Source organism: Erpetoichthys calabaricus, chromosome 14 (assembly GCF_900747795.2).
Source record: "Erpetoichthys calabaricus chromosome 14, fErpCal1.3, whole genome shotgun sequence".
NCBI lineage: Eukaryota > Metazoa > Chordata > Cladistia > Polypteriformes > Polypteridae > Erpetoichthys > Erpetoichthys calabaricus.
Genome location: NC_041407.2, coordinates 99259842 through 99282959, shown reverse-complemented (window position 1 = coordinate 99282959; position 23118 = coordinate 99259842). Strand labels below are relative to the sequence as shown.

Sequence of the window (23118 nt, the reverse complement as noted above, 5' to 3'; positions counted from 1 at the left end):
GTCCTTAAGGTGTGAATTGAGAAATGGAAGACGTTTGGAAGCAGCAGGACTCCTACTGGGTCACTGAAGAGCCTCAGGTCACGTAGGTGACAATGAACTCAATGGTCATCCAAACAAAGCTTCAGAGCTCCTCTGGTGAGATGGGAGATCCTGTGAGCTCCATCAATCAGGCGTTAATCCCACCATAAACTGACAGACCTGCCTCTTGCCAAACCGCTCGGGGATTGGTCGGAGGGGGAGACTCTGGTGTGATGAGCCAAAAACGAAACTCTTTGGGCAGAACTCCAGGCACTGCTTACCCCCTGCCTAATACCACCCCTATGGTGAAGTATTGTGGTGGCAGCGTCATGTTGCGGAGGGGCAGGGAGACGGGTCAGAATTGTGGGATGGATAAAGGCAGCCAATCAGATGGGGGGGGGGGGGGTTTGGCATCTTTTAAGTAAACCTGACCCCCCTCTGATTGGGGCAACAAATCAATGAACTTGAAGCGGACAGCCAAGACTTGGGTCAAATCTCCCTGTCGTTTTGGTTTTTGGAGCACCAGCAGGTCAAGCGACTTGGGCTCGGGGTCACACAGTGGTGGCAGTAGTGGGATGTGAACCCGCAACCTCAGAACTTACCAGTCGTTAGCCTCTCTTGGACCCTAATCTGGACTAGAAAATGAACTACGGCATGATTTCTGTTAACAACTGGCAGAGGTTAACCTTGCATTCCTTGGGGGTTTCCAGTCTGAAGCCTTCCTTCCTTCCTCACTGCACTATGCTGCCCGTGCCCATCAGACGGAGGGGTGAACCGTTTGTTTGTTTCTCACATTTGTAGATCAAATTCTTTCAGATGCAGGCAACTTTCCGAGTCACCCCAACAAGTCAGAAGTGGGTATCGATTTTTCCCCCCCAAGTCCGGTATCCTACCTACTACGCTATAATCACATTCAATCAATGGTCAATCAGCTCCCTTACGGTAAAAAACAGCAAGTTAGTGGTGTTGCCCTGACGGAGCGTGAATCATTAAATAGGCAAGAAATATTACATACAAAAGAGAAAGACGACGTTTGGGGAGGGAAACGGACACAAAGCAGATCAAAAAATAAAATCTTTATTAAAGAAAGAACACATAAAACTGTAAAATAAAATAAATAAAAACTGATAAAAGACCCGATTATGTTTAGGGGAGGGGGTAACACAAATATACCCCCTTTCAGGACAGAATTAAAAACCAAAAAGCCACATCTGTAAACTGGTCAACCTGCGACACGGTGGCACTACGCCAGTCAAGGCCGACATGAAAGGGCAGCGGCAAACTCGCCAACATCACGTCTTGAAATCAAATGATTTTGTACGGCGGGCAGGAGAGAGAGAAATAAAAACCAGCACCAACTGCTCACGCAGACCTCACATTGCTCTACTCTTGGTGGGTCGGAAGGGGGGGGCCTGGAATGTCCAGACCTGCCTAACTGGACTTGAATCCCCCCCATCACCCCATTTCTCCAGGAACAACCAGACGACAACTTGAAACGAACATCCCAGAGGGGCACAGAACAGTCTCTCAGAACGAGCTTCAGAGGAGTCCGCTTTCCAAAACGCTGCCCATGAGCACTTTGTCCTTGAGGGCGTGCTCGATGTCGCTCTCCTCTAACTTGAGTGTAATCTGATGGAGTGGAGAGGAAAAAAATAAAATAAAATAAATAAGACAGTGACGTCACAACGAGAGTGGCACGGCGCCACCTTGGTGTTCTACAATAAGCGTGCATCTCCCGAATTGTTACAACGGGCCTACTGCAGTGCTAACAAGGGTCACGCCGCTGCATAGCGTCAGTTTAAAAGTCGACAATCCAATGAAATGGCCCAACCTGTGCGCTCAGCTCATCGCTACTCGGGTAGATCTGAAAGAAACGGCACCGAGCGTGGACTTGACATTCCGAGTTAAGACACAAATGGGGGCTACACACGCCCAGATCCACAGCAGACCAAAAATGGTGGAACTCGAGAAAAATCACAGGCCATCGGAGAACCAAATACCCACAGATTCCAAGTCAGGTTCACCCCCTCATTCCCTTGCAAAGCATTGTGGGACTTGAAAATCCACTACAGTGCAAGGCTTCCCATCTTCAGTCTCATTAAATGGCTGCAGGTTTTCATTACAAGCAATTTCACGGCGAGTGCATCATTCCTAAGTTTGGAGAGACTGTCGCTCACTTTTGTTCTCCAATTCTGAAATTTGTATTTTTTCCTCAAACTCTGAAGCTCAAGCAGCCATTGTTGTATTTTTTTTTTTGTTTTGTTGTTGTAACTCTTTTCGGTAGAGTTTGCTCCATCGTTCCCACCCAAATGTTAACCAACACTGAATGATAAAGGAGACAACTTCAGTACCACCTTCACTGGTCTGCTTAACCCTTAAACCGCCACATACTTGGGGGGGGGGGGGGGGGGGTTAATGCACCCCTGGACGGCAAATACATTTTTGCTGCACTTTTTAAGTAAACGTCACAATTCACAAAGAAAAAGGGAAATTTGAGTGGAACACATTTTATTTTTCATGCAAAGAGCATCACAATTACTGCAATGCTGATCATTTTACACACTGCCAACGAACCATAAAAACTATTAAACTACTGGAACAATCTGAAGATATGTACAACGGACGCCATTGATGAGTCAGCAAATCACCAGGCCAACTGCGCTTGAACTGACTACACGCAAACACACAGAGGTAAACACTGATGTGCACAGGCTAGTCTAGTGCAGCAGCTCAATGCCAGAGACTGAGGCTGCAGGGGGCGCCAGTGGTCATGAGATGGCTGCTCAACGAATGGACGGCACGGACTGATCAGCTCTGGTGTGCTGGCAAATTGCACTGGGAAACAACTATAGCCGGTTCTGGCGGTTTAAGGGTTAAGCCAATGTCCTGTTATGCCACTTCAGGTCACAGGATCAGTTCAACTTTGCTGACGGCTGTTGGTAATCACGTCACAGGACCGGCAAAATTTCAACAACAAAAAAAAATCTACCCATACCTATCTAGGTCTACCCATCTATACATACCTATACCTATTTATAGCTATGCCTACCTATATCTATACATACCTATACCTATATCTATACCCATTTATATCTATATCTATACCTACCTATACCTATATATATATATCCATATCTATACATACCTATGTCTATACCTATCTCTATCAATATACCTATCTATACCCATTTATGTCTATATCTATACCTTCCTATACCTATCCATATCTATACATACCTATACCTATATCTATTTATATCTAAATCTATACATACCTATACCTATTTATATCTATGCCTACCTATATCTATACATACCTATACCTATCTATCTATACATACCTATACCTATCTCTATCCCTATACCTATCTATACCCATTTATATCTATATCTATACCTACCTATACCTATATATATATATATATATATATATATATATATATATATATATATATATATATATATATATATATATATATCCATATCTATACATACCTATCTCTATCAATATACCTATCTATACCCATTTATGTCTATATCTATACCTTCCTATACCTATCCATATCTATACATACCTATATCTATACCTATTTATATCTAAATCTATACATACCTATACCTATTTATATCTAAATCTATACATACCTATATCTACCTATCTATCTATGCATACCTATACCTATCTCTATACCTATCTATACCCATTTATATCTATACATACCTATCCCTATATATATCTATACATACCTATACCTATATATCTATCTATATCTATACATACCTATCCCTATTTATATCTATACATACCTATATCCCTATACATACCTATACCTATTTATATCTAAATCTATACATACCTATATCTATACCTATTTAAATCTAAATCTATACATACCTATAACCTATCTATAGCCATTTATATCTATACATACCTATCCCTATATATATCTATATCTATACCTATATATCTATATCTATACATACCTATCTCTATCTATACCTATTTATATCTATACATACCTATATCCCTATACATATCTATCCCTATTTATATCTATACATACCTATATCTATACCTATTTATATCTAAATCTATACATACCTATACCTATCTATACCCATTTATATCTATACATACCTATCCCTATATATATCTATACATACCTATATATCTATACATACCTATCTATACCTATTTATATCTATACATACCTATATCCCTATACATATCTATCCCTATTTATATCTATACATACCTATACCCATTTATATCTATATCTATCGATCTCTATCCCTATACATACCTACTTATCTCCATCCCTATACATATCTATATCTCGGTGGGCACGTTAAACTACATGACTGCGTACCAACCTGCCAGCGCGGTTCAGCTCACTCCTTTTTCTGACAGCCAATAACGTGCCGCCTGACAGAGTTAACAGGGAATAATAAGAATTCCTTACATTTATATGGCACTTTTCTTGCTACACCAAGAGCTTCAGTGGGTGAGGAGCACTTTTTGGTCACCACTAACGTGCAGCACCTGCCTGGATGATGAGACGGCAGTCATTTTTGCGCCAGTATGCTCATCACACATTAACCGTATGGTGGTGAAGTGATGAGAGAGACTGCCAATTACACATGCGGAGGATTAGGGGGGGCCAGAATGACCAGGCTGTGATGGGCAGAGTACACCCTACTCTCTACAAAGGATACCCAGGGATCCTTTATGACCACAGAGAGTCCGCACCTCGGCTTTACATCTCATGAGAAGGATGGCGCCAAGTTTACAGCACTGGGGTGATTGGGGTCTACAAGCCCCCCAGCAGTGACATATAAAGATTAAAATCGAGATATCTATTGACAATTCAGTCCAAATACTATATAATAGAATCCTAAACCTTCTTGAGAGAGTACACCCAGGGGATGATGTTGAACAGTAGCCCTGGATCAGCATAGTAAGTGCCAATACAATAAATTAAAGAGAGACGCGACTTCTCATATTGGTAAGCCAGACATCTCAAGAAGGAGATCAAGTAAAAAAATGAGAATGATTTGCTGCTTGTGAAACTTGGTTGGAACAAAAGACCTACAGCCATGGGACATGAGGGGGTCTGCCCCCCTGCAGCTTAGAGGTGTACACCCCAAATTAAGCCATTCACATAAATACAAGCCTTAACCCCATTAACTAAATTGGACGCTTCATTCAAATCCAACTTTTGGTCTTCTAATGAATCCCCCCCCACCCCGACTCTAAACAAGTTCTGGAACATTTAACCCCATCTAACAGGACAAGGGTCAACAAGGGAGAGATTTCATTGGACGCACCAAAGTCCGAGTGACCCTGGGAAGGGCCAACAACCTAGAAGCTGCTCTGGTAGGCTGACGACGATGATGATGATAGGCTTGGCATGGGATGCTCAAGTGGGACGTGTACAACATGGTAATTAGTGCCCCCCTACCCGACTCACCTTATTGAGACGGGCTTCCTTTGCTTTCTTGAGACCAAAGATGCCTCGGGACTCCAAGAGGCTGCACAGGGACAGGCACTCCGACTGGCCGGCAGCCACCATCTGCTGTTTCCGGCACACTTTGCTGTAAGTCTCATGAAGCTAGAAGACCAAAAAAGCCAACACAAAATTGTAAGTTTTCAAAAAGGTAATAAAATACAAACATTTGGACAACGTAAAACAGAGAGAGGTGTCCTATCAAGGTAGAAAAATAAAAATAAATAAAAAACAGAAAAAAGGAAAGGGTAGAAAAGTCTGCCAGGCCCAAAGACGCAGGTGGCAGGTTGGCCGTCACGTACCTTCCCCAAGGTGACCTCCTTCACTTTGTCACGTCTCATGAGCAGCAGCATGGAGCAAATGAGCAGCTTTTGCTGGAGGGGGAAGGACTCAGCCCCTGAACCGTTGGTGCCCCCCGCCATGCGGTCCCCGTACACTTCCGACAGCACGCGGGACACGTGGGGCAGGCTCACCTTCTTTGGCACGTTTGGAGACTTGACTGGGGACGCACCTAAAGAGGACGACAGAAGACTCGCTTAAATAAAGTGCCTTTGTCGTGGAATGACAAGCATACATTAAAATAAAAAAAGCAGAAAAGGGGGGGCTTCACTTTTTGTAGCACCTTTCCATAGTGTGCCTCTCGAGTTAGTAACCCTGAGGTAAAACAAGTGTGGTCTAGTGATCAAGTCAAGCGCCTGGTCAATTCTGGTCACCAAGCAAGTGCTTAACGTCAATGGCAAGGCAGCAGTGCAGCAAATGGTTAATACCCCCCCCCCCCCCACCCCAAAAGACCAGACTGCTAAAACAAAACCCTGCTGGTCTAACCCGTGATGGCCAGACCCAAAACTAAGCCACTTCACCACCCACCAAAAATGAGCACATATAGCGCCTTAGCGAAGCTATCATTCCCAAAAAGGTACAAATGTAGAATAAAGTGGTCTTTACAGGTGACGATGCCCAGGGACGTCTGGGTGTGAGGCACTTACTCTTTGGGGGCTTCAGTACTGTCTGACTTCGGACATCGGACTCCACGATTTCCACTGCTCTCCTACAGAGGGGGGGAACAAGAAGTGGTCAGAAATCTCCTTTGCAGAAAAAGGGTCTAATTATTTATTAGTGACAAACACAGCCATTTAAAGGATATGCTGAATGTCCCCCCCACCCCGTCACACTGTTTGTGCGATTGAGAAGGGGAAAGAAAAGTGACAGGTCAGGTTTTGGGGGGGGGGGGGGGTGGTGCCATGCACTGGCACAGCGTGTTGCCACACCCACCACATGACTAAACAGCTCAGGATCCTGGTTGGCTAAGGCAGACACACGGTCCAGTCCCACCCACCGAAACTGACCCTCTATCTGCTGCTGCCAGGTGTTACGTGGGTGTCCCCTTGGCCCTGGTCCAGCCACTTGGGTCCTCAACAATGAACCGGATCACCCTCAGGTAATCGCGCCACATGGCCCCTAGTGCCGTAACTGATGCCCCCCCCCCCACAATGCAGGTCATGTGACTCACGCGGGACTCTGTGAGCAACACAAAGTCAAACCAGTGGGACCCAAGGACACTCTGAAGAGACACCAAAGGAGTCCAGTCCTCATCTCAGGTCACTGGATAGTGGCCATGTCTCACAAACAGGGAGCACCAGGGCTCTAAAGACTTGGACCTTCGTCCTTGTGCAGATATGGGGAGCGCCATGGCCCCCTTTCCAGCGACCTCAGGACCCCCCATGCTCTCCCAATCCTTTCCAGCGACCTCAGGACCCCCCCATGCTCTCCCAATCCATCTACTGACTTCATAGGAAGAGTCACATGAATGTCACTGTTGAGGTTAGTAAACCTCTCAATGAGGTGACACTCTCTGCAGACAGTCACACCACTGATGGCCATGCCCAAGGGGTCATTGAAGGCCTGGATGCTGGTTTTTATCAGGACCCTCGGACCCCTCACTCAGTCTCTCGAGAGCCCCAATCAGAGCCTCCAATGACTCAGTGAAGATAAGTGACACTCACCGGCAAATGTCCAACGCCTTCCGGGCATCTCCAGACACGGCAGACACCTTGCGGGCACAGAACTGTATGGCCATGGCATCAAGCACCTGCTCCCCAGATACCTGAGCGCCAGAAAGAGGAACAGACAGGTTTGCAAGGGTCAAGGGGGTCATGTAAAGAAGGGGATTCCTTCCCATTCGCATAGTTTTATGGGAGTAAGACAGGGAACGTGGACGAGAGTCTCACCTGCGTCAGCCGGTCCTGGACAATCTCTGCCAACTGCTGCCGGGTGTATGGAGCAAAGTTGAGCAGCTGTGGCTTGCACCCGGGTCGGGCTTGCAAACGAGGGAGGATGCGGTCCGTCAGATCCAGGGCATTGGCAATCCCTGCAAGGGGGCAGAAAAACGAGTCATTTAAGGCTGGCATGACGAGAGGACGTCAAATCTGGACAGGGCACGCGTCACTCACCGATAAGACAGAGGCGCGAGTTTTCTAGCCATGGCCACTCAAAGATGGTGTAGAGGACATCCTGGCCTTTGCTGTCGAGCTGATCCATCTCGTCCAGGACGAGGAGGCTGAAAGAACGGAAAGCAGAGGTCAGCAACCAAATGGTGGATGAGGAGCCCTCACTGGAAGCAGTAATGGTCGGCCAGTCAGTCATTATCCAACCCTCTATATCCTAACACAGGGTCATGGGGGTCTGCTGGAGCCAACCCCAGCCAGCACAGGGCGCAAGGCAGGAAACAAACCCTGGGCAGGGTGCCAGCCCACCCCAGGGCGCACACACACTAGAGACAATTTAGAATCGCCAATGCACCTAACCTGCATGTCTTTGGACTGTGGGAGGAAACCCACGCAGACACGGAGAGAACATGCAAACTCCACGCAGGGAGGACCCGGGAAGCAAACCTCAGGTCTCTTTATTGTGAGGCAGCAGCGCTACCCACTGCGCCACCGTGCCGCCCACTGGAAGCAGCAATGCTGCCAAATCAAAATGAATATGAGCGAGTATTTTTTTTACATCTACTGTATATATATATATATATATATATAAAAAAAATTCTTTTCGTATTTGAAACGGAAATTACATATGACCACAGAACATATTATAATACAGAAACTAATCACTTCATTTGTGGACGCCATCTTTATATCGTCTTTACGAATTGTTATTTGTGCGAGTTATTTTACTGATATTAAAAAGAAGTAAACACAAACATGCCGATCTATCCCATAGAAGTACACCCCGCGTCGCCCTCTCCCAGCTCTCCTTTCTGGACTACAGTGCTGACCCGTCCGCTGCCAGGCGCGTTCTGACAGAGAAGTTCTATTTATTCGTCCACGTAACTTTTTTTTTTTTTAGTTGGCAGTACTTGATAGTAGAAGAGTCTTCCTACTTTTTAACTGCGCCGAGCTGTAAGCAATGTGAAGACGAGACCGCCGTCAGCGGCGAGGGTCGTGAGAACAAAGTGGACGCTGGGAGGCACGGAATGTCGGGCTGCTCCGCCGGGTCGAGAGCTTCACAGTTTCGGGCAGCGCCCACTTCAAGTGCCCCGTCGGCTCCTGGGAGAGTGGAAATTTTGCGAATGAGTGTAATTGGTGCCTTCGAAATAGGACTCTGTTTGTAAATTGCCCAGCATGACTACTTACTGTCCCCCTTAAGGTGAGTTCGGGTCACTAAAACCCCGCAACATTCAGGGTTGCTTTTGTGATGAATTATTTTAAGAAGATGGAGTGTTTACATCTAAGAAGATGTACCGACCTCTTCATGTAAAGTGTTGGACTTGGGAATTGTTTGGACCTTCTGCCCGTTAAGCACGGAAGGGCAGTGTCCACATTTATCAGAATTATTTTTCTCTTAAATCACAGGCACATAGTGCAAGGTTGTCAGGCAGAAATTTGGACGATCACATAGAAAATGTAATTTCTATACCACAGCAGTCGTGTAGCACCTTTCACAAAGGATCTACTAACGAGAGACGATCCAAATACATTTTAGCTGCTGTTAGTACTAATTACCTGTTGTGTTATAGCGCCTTTAAAATTTAGTTTACCTGAAACCACTCCAGTATTGCTGAATATATCTTTATTTCTTAAATGTTAATGTTTTACTGTTTAATAACTTATAGACTACATTTTACTTTTTCCCTTGCACTCAGTGAGCGAAGCCACTGGGTAATCAGCTAGTTATTTTATAAAATTTTAAAAGCTACTTTTCTCTGAAGACAGTAACACACACTGAAGAATCCAAGATGAAAAGGTTTTACGCAACCTGGGATTTACAAAAACGCATTACTGCCCTCTAGTGGACAAACCGTAAACCAAACTCTGCATATGAACTGCGGAGAACACAGAACCATTTTTGAAGCTCATTTCTGACAAACTGGAGACCATACAAAGGCACTATATAGGAGTTTCAATTACTATTAGTTGCGTTGCAAACTCCGTAACTTGCAGCAATTCAAGCCAATGTCACATTGCGGGACCACCAGTTGGATGGGGACGTCAGACTTGACGACTTCAATTGCTGATCTTCTCGCCTGACCGTGTTAGTTTACATGGCTAGAAATCGCTGGGTAGGTCACATTACGTGAGAGCGTGAGAACTTTCCGGCACATTTATAAAGTACCACACGCTGGCCACTATTAATGCCAGCCAATAGTGTCCTGTCTAGTGGGGTCAGTTCCCGTGTGAAGGGGGTTTACAGTTGCAGGGAGTTCTGCTTTAATTTCAGCCCTGTTCCCATCCCCCCACCATCGTGGCACACAACACATGCAGCGTCAGACCGATGAGCCTCGCAATTTTTCCATACGCTCAATGGTTGTCCGCTCTCACGCACAGAGCCCATCTCTACAACCTCCGACAAAAATGAAACCTGTCGCACAATAGCAGGATTGACTTTCTGGGGAGGTGTTGTGTGTTGGAAAGGACTCTTATTGATATTTGTGACTTACAAGACACTTTTGGATAAAGTGGGGGGGGGGGGAAGCCATGGTCAGTTTGTCGTTCCAACAGGTGGCTCACCACACACATTTGTGATAACGCAGTTTATTGCAACAACATGTTTGTGACGTGCCATCTGTTGGAATGACAAACACTGCACATCTTTATTACTCCACGCATTACAAAACAGATTTCAATAGATGGTGCACTGCAAACGTTAATGCCGAAGTGACTTAGATTTCCACCCGGCTTAGAGGGGTAGCACAGCGTCCAGACTGTGAAGCTAAGCGTGTTCAGGCTCGGCCAGGACTTTGGATGGGAGACCATCGAGGAAAAGCTTGGGTGGGTGCTGGAATAGGGGGTGGCGAGACCAGCAGGGGGCGCTTACCTTGTTGTCTGTGTGGATCCCAATGCCCCAGTACAGCGGCACTACGCTGTACAAATGGTGCTGTCATTTAGGTGAGTCGTAAGTTCCCTGGGCACACCTTGTAAAGAGTAGAGGGTATGCCGAACTCCAGGCAAAATTGCTCATCACGGCCTGGTCATCCTGCCCAAAATCACCCCATCGTGATTGGCACTCTCTCTCTCTCCTTCACCACCTAACAGCTAATATGTGGTGAGTGTACTGGTGCAATAATGGTGGGTGTTACACACTGGTGGTGGCTGAAGTGCCCCCCTTCCCTTAAGTGTTTGAGTAGTGAGCACATCACACCAGTCTTAGCGTCACTACACTGGTTACCAGTGCCATTTAGAATTGACATTAAAATATTGCTTATGGTTTACAAAGCCTTCAATAACCTGCTCCATCTTGTATCCCAGAATGCCTTTCACCTGACACTCCAAATCGTAGGCTGATGATCTTCAAATGAGGGTCTGCTTAGAATTCCAAGAGCTAAACTTTAAAGAAGTGCCGAGGCAGGCGGCCTTCTGCTGTTCTGCACCTAAAATCTGGAATAGCTGACTGATCGAAATTCGCCAGGCTAATATGGTGGAGCACTTTAAGAAACTCATTACTTTAACATGGCTCTCTTATAGCTTCATTTTAGTGTAACCCCCTGATGCTCTGCATATTCATTTAATTATCATTCATGGTGGCTCCGCACTCCGTACAAACCCCTACTTTCTCTGCTGCTGTTTTTCCGTTTTTCTGTGGTGCTGATCTGCGCCCCCACCGCCTGATCACAGCGCCGTGATGTCCTTACCTTGATGGATTAAAGGCCAGAAGTCCACATGACCGTCATCATCATCATCATCTAATCCTTCCACGTGAAGCCTGAACACCATGAGGACTGATTGAGATCACCGATGTTAGGGGGGCCGGGTGGTCTCGTGTCTTCAGAACCCCTGCAGATTTTATTTTTTTTTTCCTCCAGCCATCTGGAGTTTTTCTGTTTTCTGTCCTCCCTGGTCATCGGACCTTACTTTTATTTTATGTTAATTAGTAACGCCTAAGGGAGGCACGGTGGCGCAGTGGGTAGCGCTGCTGCCTCGCAGTTAGGAGACCTGAGGTTCGCTTCCCGGGTCCTCCCTGTGTGGAGTTTGCATGTTCTCCCCGTGTCTGCATGGGTTTCCTCCCACAGTCCAAAGACAAGTTGGTTAAGTGGATTGGCGATTCTATATTGGCCCTAGTGTGTGTTTGTGTGTGTCCTGCAGTGGGTTGGCACCCTGCCCGGGATTGGTTCCTGCCTTGTGCCCTGTGTTGGCTGAGATTGGCTCCAGCAGACCCCCGTGACCCTATGTTCGGATTCAGCGGGTTAGAAAATGGATGGATGGATGGATAGTAACGCCCAATTTTAATTCTTATTTATTTTGTCTTATCATGTCATGGGCTTCGAGCTCATTGTTTGTATGAAAATGTGCTATAGAAATAAATGTTGTTGTGAGAACAGAGCTATAGAAATGTAATTCATGATGATGATGATGATGAAGGTGAAGTACTCACACTGGGGCTCCTGGACTGGTCACTAATTTCTCCAGCTTCTTCCCGATGTCCTTCCCAGCGGGGCGACTTTTCACCGTGACGGCGAGCTTTTCCGCCACCAGTGGGAATACAGCCTGGGAGCTCCTCAGGGACATGCAGTTGACAAAGATGCACTGGACACCGTTTAGCTCATCCTACCAAAATAAACACAAGAGAGTGTCAGGACCATCCTTGCTTGTCTTCTCTCCATGAAGGGCCAGCGCACAGCTGGATGTGCCCCCCAAAGTAACAACTGGGCACATGGATGAGCAGACGTGCACAAGGAACACACAAGCACAGAAAAGGCAACGGAGGTCTTGTGATGAAGAAGATCGACCGCCAGGTCAGACCTCACACACCAGGAGCCTCATGTATAAACGGTGCGTACGCACAGAAATGTTGCGTACGAACATTTCCACGCTCAAATCGCGATATATAAAACCTAAACTTGGCATAAAGCCACGCACATTTCCACGGTAACTCATTCCTTTGCGTACGCAATTTATCCGCCCGGTTTTGCAGACTGGCGGCACCCAGCGTCAAAGCAGTGCTACTGTTCCTGTGTGGTTACCCTTTCATTCTTAAATCCACATTCCTGGCGCGGCTTTATAAATACACTGAAATTAACTGCATATTGTTTATTAGTGTAATGCATCTGATTGTAATTAACCTGTAGCAAAATAATGGTCCAGGGAATAGCCATAGTATTCCAAATACCATAACTGCTTTAGCGTTGTAACTCTTACTGCATCTTCTTTCAGCTGCTCCCGTTAAGGGTTGCCACAGCAGATCATCTTTTTCCACATTACTCTCACTGCACCACTCGGAGTATTTATATCACTGTATCTGAGTGGGGAATCACAGCAGCAGCTGATCGGAAAGAGAATTATCGGTATACAGCATGAAGCAGACGCTGCCTGAGCCACAGCAAACGCTTTAGTCCCTGTACGGACTTCGCGGTTTAGAAACAGTTTAATCCCAAGAACTCTAAACGCACTAAATCAGTCCATCAAGTGGTCCCTGTAGAAATGTTTGGACTTATAAGTACAATTACCCCACTGTAAACTTGCACTACAGTTATAATATTGCACAACCTGCGCCACTTTATAAAGCGCGTATTTACATGTGATGACGGTATTCATTTCTAAGACGAAATGCAGCAAAACATGTTGATTATATTATACAGATAAAACTTTAACTTCATTTAAATAATCTGTATTGTTAATAATTAAACATGTGAGGACACGGTGCCGCAGCGCTAGCTAGTTCAGTAATTGTTCCTACCTTGCGCTGTATTCTTGCTGGTGCTGACGCAACACTGGAAAGATAGACGGATATAATAATTAAACACGTACTACTAAGATATTTCAATGTTCCTTAAAAGTTTTGAAGAATCGAAGTTCTAAGCTTACAGATGGCTTCAGGTCTATTACATAGCTTATTGTGTGGCGATTGAGTTTTTGGAGAAAGAAAAGGACAGGAATTGGAGGTTAGTACGTTTGAAAGAGACAGTACTGCTGTGATAAATTATTTCATTGAAGGTTGCGCATGGCGCAGCAAGCCTCTTGCGTGAGACATGAACAAGCACTGCGCCACCGTGTTCAAATGTTTAATAACATGCTTTCATTCCTATCATCATGAAAAAGATATCACGTATACATCTCAGTATTTTAATTATTCAGAGAGCTGTAATATCAAGAATGTAATGGAGTATGTGTCCTGTCGGAGAAAGAGAAAGCCCGTTTAAAAAGCAGGTAGTGATTCATACACATAGAGCACATAGAAGATCAAATACAGAACAAAGCATTTAACATGCCACTTTAGTTACAATGGGATTTGAGAAACTAGTAAATTAAACGATTTTAAGATGAAGTTTATGATGTTCTACTTTAATGGCAAAATAAACTACGTGATTAAAGTGGAAATTTCGAGATTAAAGTTAACATTTCGTGTTTTTTTCCCCCACTGTGTGCCTTTTTTTTGTCTGTACCCTAATAAGCTTTCATATGACACTCAGACGGTGGGCTACGACTCGCTTTTTCACGGCGACTTTGATATGTGATTTCTTTTTTATTTCGGGCACTGTGCGACTTTGTGAAGTTGAGCCTTCGAGTTTCTCCGACACACTGTCACTCGATCAGCTTCCTTTTGTTGATTATACCACTGTTTAAACCAACAAGTAGTACGTTTTTCATTTGCCTCCACTTGGTATTCGCTGAAATTCTTATATTTTCTCCCGTGCTTTTCCCATTGTCTTTTCACAGAAGGTTATTTATATTGATTTGCATATTCAAAGAGGCGTAATTCTGGGAGGAGTTGGGGCGGGACAGAAGGCGCGTGCACGTGCGTTACTTTTCACGCAAGTCGGGATTTATGTAGTAGAAGAACGTGAAAGTATGCGTGTGTACAGATTCCTGCATCTGGATTTTTCTGTGCGTACGCACAATCCCGCTTTTGTGCTTACGCCATGTTATAGTGTGAGTTCTACGCACGGCGTTATACATGAGGCCCCAGGTCAGCTAAAAGACCCCCCCGGTTCTGGCGTGACAGAAGGGCTCACCTTGAAGTCGTGAAGTATGCGGCTGAGGCACGCCGTCTTGCCCGTCCCTGGGGCGCCGGAGATGTACAGGCTGGCAGTCCGCTTCTTGCCAACGTGCTTCGTAAGGAAGGTGCGGATCGCTTCGGTTTCTTTCTCGCGAGACAGGATGCGCTCTGGGAGAGCCGTGTTCAGCGCCTGCTTGGTCATCTGGTAACAAGACCCTACGAAAATGGCACAAGGGTTAGAAAAATCCAGCAGTCGCCACCCCGACCCACCCATGTAGCGAGACTCTTACCTTCCTGTTTAAAGAGCTGGATCACGGGGGCCTTCCTGTCCTTCTCCAAAACACGTGGGGAGCGGCTTGGGGTCTCCTGCTGCTGGCGGTAGGGGGACACCGATGACAAGGGCGAGCGATTAGGAGACCCGAGCTTCTCCTGGACACCTCGCTTTGGAGACAACACACCCGGCAGGGCCTGCTTTGGAGAGCCTTTCTTGAGGGGGCTCAGGCCCAGGGAGGGGGCCTTAGTCAGATCAGACTTGGGTGCCAATCGTGTAGGGGAGAGCGGCGTAGCCAGAACACGCCGAGCAGACTCCGTCTCTGAGGGGCCGGGGAGGGTGCAGAGAAGCCCAGACAGATTGCGCCGCGGTGACAGCAGCACTGGGACCCTGTCCCCAGCTTGGACTCCAGCAGACCGTTCACGCCACGGAGAGGCCAGCTGGGGAGGACCCCGAATTGGGGAGAGGGCCTCAACCTGGGCCCGCGGTGGAGACTGCAATCTGGACGGCACTCTTGAGGGAGAAAGCGCCCCAGCCACCATCTTCTTAGGGGACAGGATGAACGCGGGGGGCTCATTCTCTCCCAGTAGGTGCTTGCAAGGCCTCCTGGGAGACAAAGGGGTTGCCAGCAGAGAGTTCTCCTTTCGGCTTTGTTTCGGCGGGGAGCCCAGCATTGTGGGGGGAAGGTTGCATGCATTGTCATCACCTAAAAACAAGGGGGAGAAAAATAAACAAATAAATAAATAAAGACAAAACTCTCTGCCACCTCAAAGCCCACCACATATTTTGACAGGTGACACCACAAACAAAGGGGTCCTAAACAAAACAATCAGCAAGTCTCCGGAACTGCGCCCTACAAGGACCTCAAATGAACCCCTTGGACTGTAATACAGCGCGGCATCACGGACTGCAGCCTTATTAAATACAATGGACGGTGCCCAACAAGGACCAACCACAGAAAAAAACAAATATTGGCAACTGTGACCCCCAGATCAACCCCAAAGGGTCACAGTTGACAATATTAATTTTACTGGATTGATTGTTTGACCTTGGATTGTAAATACAATGGCGCACTTGGCTTAGTCAGCACGATTCTGGACCACCACAGACCACTACAAGGATGCCAGTTAAACCCCAGTGGTTGAAGTTGCTAATAAACCGACCTTCTGCACTCCTTAGTTTACCTCGGAGTGGACAGTCGCGGCCAAAACTTCCGAGAATGACCCAAGTGCTGCTGCTTCAGTGTGTTTAGAGCTTCTCGTCAGACTAGGGGGGGCTCTGCATCCCCCCCGGCCACTTCACGTCTCTGGATTTCACTTTCACCAAACAACAAATCTTTTAATTCTCACAGATACGCCTCTTCACTGCTTCTCCCTGATGGCAACACGAATTAGACGATCTACAAGTCTCTGACTTGAAGTTTAAATCCGAACAATACATTCGATCTCTTTTCGCTGTTCTGTTATTTCACCGAGTAATTATTTCCGTTTGTTTGCGCTAATGCGATCTTTACCGTCATTTTTTTTGAGACTTTCAAATTTTCGTACTTCCATTATCTCTAACCTGCTCTGCATGTGTATCGCGCCAACGTTTTTGAATTCTTTACGACGTTCTACTTTGTCATCTACTCTTTGTCTTTTACTTCCGGCCCCGGGAGGTTAAATCTCTTGGCACAAAGTCTCTTCTCGCGGGACGTGATGGTGTCTCTCTGAGAAAGTCTCGTCTCCTCCTTCCAAGATTGTCTTCGTTATAATAGAGAGATGTTTCTCTGGTGTACTGAAGTAGAATTACAAGCATTTCATAAGTTTCAAAGGCTTTTATTGACAAAGATTGTGATGTTCTCACAGGTGGCGCAGTGGTAGTGCTGCTGCTTTGCAGTAAGGAGACTGTGGGTTCACTTCCCAGTTCCTCCCTGTGTGTGATAGCGCTTTGAGTACTAAGAAAAGCGCTATATAAATGTAAAGAATTATTATTATTATTATGTTTGTTCAAAGAGTCCATATTTACAGTGTTGGCCCTCATGTATCAAGACCTGCTAGGGAGTCTTCAGGTTGTTTTTATGTCCTAAAGACCACATGCAGCTAACAAACAAAACACCTGTGTGTGTGTGTGTGTGTTTGGCGCAGTCTGCTCACGCTCAACCACAGCCACTGATGGCGCCTCCACACACTTTTCCGTTTTTTCTGCACTTACATACACCTCACTTCTCACTAGGAAAGACCTCCGCGTGTGTGTGTGTGTGAGGAGCGGCCTGTTCTGCTCACACTCCTGGGCATTTGCGCTAAACAGAGACATTAAAATGGCTGACATCTGTCAACAAACACAAAATTCAAAACCCTTAGTGCACGAAAGCGCATTTGATAAGGTGCCACGTCAAGAGGGTGGGAGTTCAGGGTGTGGTGTGCAGAACTGGCTCAGGCACAGGACACAGAGAGTGACGGTGTCAGGAACGGAGTGGTGGCCAGCAGGGGGCAGTGCTGGGGCGGCTGCCATCTCCATCATCATCTTCTTCTTATTATGTGATACTCTACCGTCGCTGTCTGTTTGTCTGTCCAGGATTTTAAATCACCTGTCGCTCGCAAACCGTTTGACTTATTGACCTGAAATTTGGTGCACATATACTACGTGACGTCTACTATCCGCCATCGGGGTGATGGTTGACCTCCAAGTTTATTCCCCTTTTTATTTTATTGTAGAATCAACTCTCGGCAGCAGGGTGGCCGTGCAGCACTTGCATACGGGCGCCATTCTCATTCCCTACCACCTTTGCCGTCACTTGCCCTACCTCTTCATATCCTAAAATCATTCTTGAGGAAGATTGAAGATTTAACTGCCAGCTTAAGTGAAAAATGAAAGAAAATGTGTGTTGAAGTAATTGCAACACAAACACTGATTAATCAGTTTTAACGCGAAAAAGATGGCGACGAAAGAAGAGAAGAAGCGGGACACTAGAGTGGAGAAAAGAAGGAGCTGCTGAGGAAGAAACAAACGCATCAACCTCTGAGCAAACGAGTGGCAAACGTACAGAGGAAGAGGAGGAAAACTAGGAAGGTCAAGTCAAATGTGTGCAGTGCGGCATTACTGGTATATATAATAAATAAATAAATAAAATCTAATGTCTGTCTGTATGTTCGCTTTTCATGAGAGAACTACTTAACGGATTTAGATCCGGTTTTTAATTCTATAATTTTCTTGAACATTCCGGTTGATTTTGCGACTTCTCTCATTGCGCTGTGTATCACAGTTCGTTTGCAGCACCAATTGAAATTGTAATAAAAAAAAAAAAATAGAACACACAGTTCACCCCCCCCCCCCACCCCCAGGCCCATATAGTGCCTTTCACAGGGCACACTGTCACCAAGACCAAGGCTCCTGCTGCAACTCACCCACTCTTTTCCGGGGGCTCAGTGGGAGCGCCGTGGTCTTCCTCTCGCACTCTGCCACCGTAGGCTTGTCCGTCTTTGGGGTGCAGCCGCCCTGTTTCTTCTTGGGATAGTCGATGGTACTCTGCGAGCGGACCCTGGTGCTCCTCCTCATGACTGCTGGAGACACAAAAGAGAAGGGGTACTTGAGAAGGAGAAACACCCACAAGAGGATAAAACTGTCAAAATCCAGAAGACAAAGCCGCTAAAGCGTCTGCCCATCTTCAAGTCGGCCAGAAGGTAAAGAGACAACTGCAACGACAAGGTGCCAAGGAGGGAGCGGGCAAACAAACCGCTCTTGTTTACACTGTGTGGCACTCGCTGCCATCGTAAAATCGGCCAGGTGTGCCAGCATTCGGCAAACAGGAGATGGCAGTGGGTACCACTTTAGAGAGCACTATGAATGGCACTACAGCACATGCAACTCACCAACTTCTAAAGTACCTGACATCTTCTTCTGCGCACCTCATAGTCCTGTGGACCGCCAGGGAGGGTTTAAATATTGAGGGCACTTTATGAACACCGCGAGTTACTTTGCCACAAAAGGAGGCAAACGAAATTAAAAACCCTGCACAGCAGTGACATTAAAACACTCCGGTGTTGATTTCTAAACCAGTCGTTCAATATGTGGAGTATGAAAGTGTCTGGATGGCATCACGGTGGTTTGCATGGCAGGCTCACACGACTAGGATTCAAGTTCACTTCCCTGCCTGTTCTGCCTTTGCTCAATTGGACCCCCATCTTAAGTGGCGAGGGATGGGCAGACTGGCAAATCTGATGGTGGCTGAAGGGGCTCCCTATCGTCTACGTAAGGCACCTAAAGTAGCTAGAAACACACTACATAAAGCGTCATAAATGATCAATTCACACGCTGCATTAGCGTCTCCTGGCATCCCGTCTGGGGCAGGCACGTGCATTATGGCGGACGCTGCTTTGAAAACGATTAGCGCTTTGTGATAAATGACGGAGGACACAAACATCAATAATTTATTTATTATAACTATATATATATATATATATATATATATATATACATATATCATTAATAGATATATATATAACTATATCTATCTCTATCTATATCCACCCATCCATTTTCCAACCTGCTATACCCTAACTACAGGGTCATGGGGGTCTGCTGGAGCCAATCCCAGCCAACACAGGGCACAAGGCAGGAACCAATCCCGGGCAGGGTGCCAACCCACCGCAGATAGATATATATCCATCTAACTTATCTAAAATCCTAAGCCTAAAAGTGCAATGATTTTATGTGACGTTTATTGTCACACTTTAAATTGGGCTTATTTTCAAACCTACATATACGAGGGGGGACCCAAAAATAACCGGAATTTTGTTGTTGTTAGGTTGGTACTTGTAGTATGTGGTTGGGCCGTTAGGGCGATCTAGTTACACTCCTCACAAGTCAGTCTGCCAAGTGCCATCAGTCTGGAAGGTTGTGCTTGTGTTCAGTGAATTTTTTTGTAAAAGTAGTTTTGCGCAAGTGTCGTTTTTTTTTTTTACGATGGCCGATTATCGTGAGCAACGCGCAGCAGTGAAATTTTGTTTTCTTCTTGAAAAAAGTGTTGCAGAAACTATTGTTATTAAAACAGTATGACAACCCCGAACCACGCACCCTACTCACCGGATTTAGCTCCGTGTGATTTCTTTTTGTTCCCTCGGATGGAAAAAAAGACTTGAAAGGAAGGCGTTTTGCTGACGTCGAAGAGGTAAAACAAGAAACGACCAGAGCATTAATGGGCATTACTTCAGACGAATTTAAAAAATGTTTCGAACAATGGAACAAACGGTTAGATAAGTGTATTTCCGCCAATGGAGAGTACTTTGAAGGAGACTAATTGTAGTTTGTACAGAAAATTAAATTAAACACGTTTTAAAAATATTTCCGGTTATTTTTGGGTCCCCCCTCGTATATGTTCGATAAATTCTGAAAAGAATGATGCCAAACTTTAATGCGATGTTGTTAGATTTTCAGATTCTTATTCCATTTTTAAATTATAAACTGAAATATCAAGAAAGTTGTGGTTTTTGTTAGGTAAAATGAATGGATCGTTTATTTAGTGTCTTATGAATACTCATCTAGCATAGTGGACCTCAGTTTAACAGGAATACTCCAACTGGTATGAGTAAATATTTTATTCTCATTTCATGATTTTCACTCAGTTAAATAATTTTTCTTTTACATATTTATAGACTTTCGTGATTTGGACTCCAATAAATAATTTTCTTTTGTACATTTACAGATTTTACTAATATTCTGGCTGCAACTGGGGGTTGGGTGCCAAAGGCACTGGGGGGCTTGCCCCTTGTGTGTGTGTGTTATTTATATATATATATATATATATATAATAAAAAACCTATATAGTGCCAATAAGCCTCTCTATAGCCAATAAGAGGCACTTTACAAGAATATTGTGCAAGTGATGGAGCACAGGCATTGCTGCTATTGATCTTCATATCCACTAATTCTGCACTTCGTAATTAATTATCAGCTGTACTTGTAGCGCTCTGTGTCTGCACTCCAAACACGAAACCAAGTGGAGTCCTTTAGAAACTGGGGGTCACCCTCGGGGTCACCCGTGCACATCGAACATGCAGCTTCGTGATTTTGAGGCAGTAAGACAGACGGACCGCAGTAACAGCCTTGGCAAGGAAAATCATTTTCTAAGCAATAAGAGAATGTGAATGAAAATCATTCCTGGAGTGGAGGCCAAACACCCAAACCCCATCCGGTGTGAAACAAGTTTAAAAACGATGAACGAAATGGTGGCCCAGCAGGGAGTGCTGCCATCTTACTCCAGTGCTCGAAGTCATCCGTGGGGGTTTCGTACACACGTTTTGCACGCATTGGGGGGGTTGGGGGTTATCACCCTAATTCAAGCTTCCAAGTGTGCTTTGCGATAACGCGCTGTATAAGAAGATATATCGATCGATCGATCGGAGACCTGATGCGACCCCCTCCCGCCCCGGCTTTGTGTTCGTGTCCATGTTCAGCCTGCCTTCACGGGAGTGTTTTTATTTTCGCCCCCGGTCCTCGAGACAGCACCCACCAGCCGCCTGGTTAATTGTTTAGTGCGGGTACGAAGGTGTCCGTTTGGTGGCGCGGAAGAACCCCCCCCTCACCCCCCAAAGAATGGAGGCCTAAAGAACAAACATGCGCGGAATGTCTGCGGGTAAATATCAACCTGCTAATACTATTACCGGTAATGCTTCATGATTTTATTAAAACAAAATACCCGCCGACATGTCTTTTTCACAATGCAGGTCTAAATATGAACACGACGCTTTGGGAAAAAAAAATAGAAAGCTTGGTCGTCCTGCCAGTCAAATACTTGCCTTTTGTTCCAGTAACTGTAACAGCATAATGAAATCAAACTTCGTATACCTGAAGCTCGTCTTATGTGACGTGCACTGCTGGCAGCGTGAACGGTGCTTCATTTTTCAATTAATTGTTATACAGTACCATTCACGGAGCACAGGTTTCCAAATAATTAACCCCATTCTGCATTTAGAAACGTAAACAAGACACTCGGGGCTACAGCCCTGCTGGGATTAGAAGTGCATGCAGATAACAACACTCACCTTTTTTCTTGTCTTGGATGTTGCGCAAAAATAAAAACCACTTTAACTTTTTAATATTATAAGGACTTCCTCCAGCATGCAGCGACCTTCTCCTCCGCAAGCTCAGAGTTAGCGCCAACTGTTTAGAAACTAGGAACTCCCGCCAAGCAAACCACGCCTCCTAGTTGTTCTCATTGGCACATACCTGCGAATGGGAGCAAAGCCCGCCCGTAGAACGGCATCTAGACTAGGAAAATTCCGCCAAAATAAGGAACTCGAGATCTGATTGGGCAGAAACTGCTGGCAAAGCACAGTTGCTGTAACAGGAATTGGAGTGGGGGGCAGCGGAGTGCTGTGATTTGCTGCTCTGTGAGCACGTGCTTACAAGACGAGGGTTGACTGGTTAACAGTCTCTTCCGAAAAGAATGGCGGGTGCCGTGTCTGTCGAATCTGATAGGAGTGTGCGTAGAGGGGGGCTACGAGAGCGGCGGACAGGCTTGGGCATTTTAAGGGTGAAGTTAAACATAAGGAGATAGCGTTCTTTAAGTAGTGTCGCCTAATCGTCTCACCAGAGGTGGCTTCATCTGTAGGTCTACTGGCTAAGTCACAAACTTCTTCCAGCGCAGCATTCAGGGTGCGAGACGACGTCCTTTTGGAATTGGAGGAATAGATAGATAGATATGGAAGGCACAATATAATAGATATAGATTAGGCTCTGTCCAGTAGATAGAGGACAGCGTCGACCACCCCTCTGTGGTCCTGATAGATAGATAGATAGATAGATAGATAGATAGATAGATAGATAGATAGATACTTTATTAATCCCAATGGGAAATTCACAAACTGCAAGAGGTCCAGTGCTGTTCTGACCAGGGGCTGCAAGTGAGCAAAC

General features: G+C 45.6%; 1 protein-coding gene across 1 annotated transcript; it reads right to left on the bottom strand.

Annotated features, from left to right (window-relative positions):
* Positions 1–1079: 1079 nt before the first annotated feature.
* Positions 1080–22678, bottom strand: cdc6 (cell division cycle 6 homolog (S. cerevisiae)). The gene is made up of 12 exons (XM_028819428.2): positions 22248–22678; positions 18612–18767; positions 15245–15931; positions 14971–15170; positions 12393–12565; positions 7976–8082; positions 7754–7893; positions 7529–7629; positions 6512–6573; positions 5828–6036; positions 5490–5630; positions 1080–1647 (listed from the first exon to the last, which is right to left on the bottom strand). The coding sequence occupies exons 2-12, from the start codon at positions 18760–18762 to the stop codon at positions 1558–1560; spliced, it is 2061 nt and encodes a 686-aa protein (XP_028675261.1). The 5' UTR covers positions 18763–18767; positions 22248–22678; the 3' UTR covers positions 1080–1557.
* Positions 22679–23118: the final 440 nt, after the last annotated feature.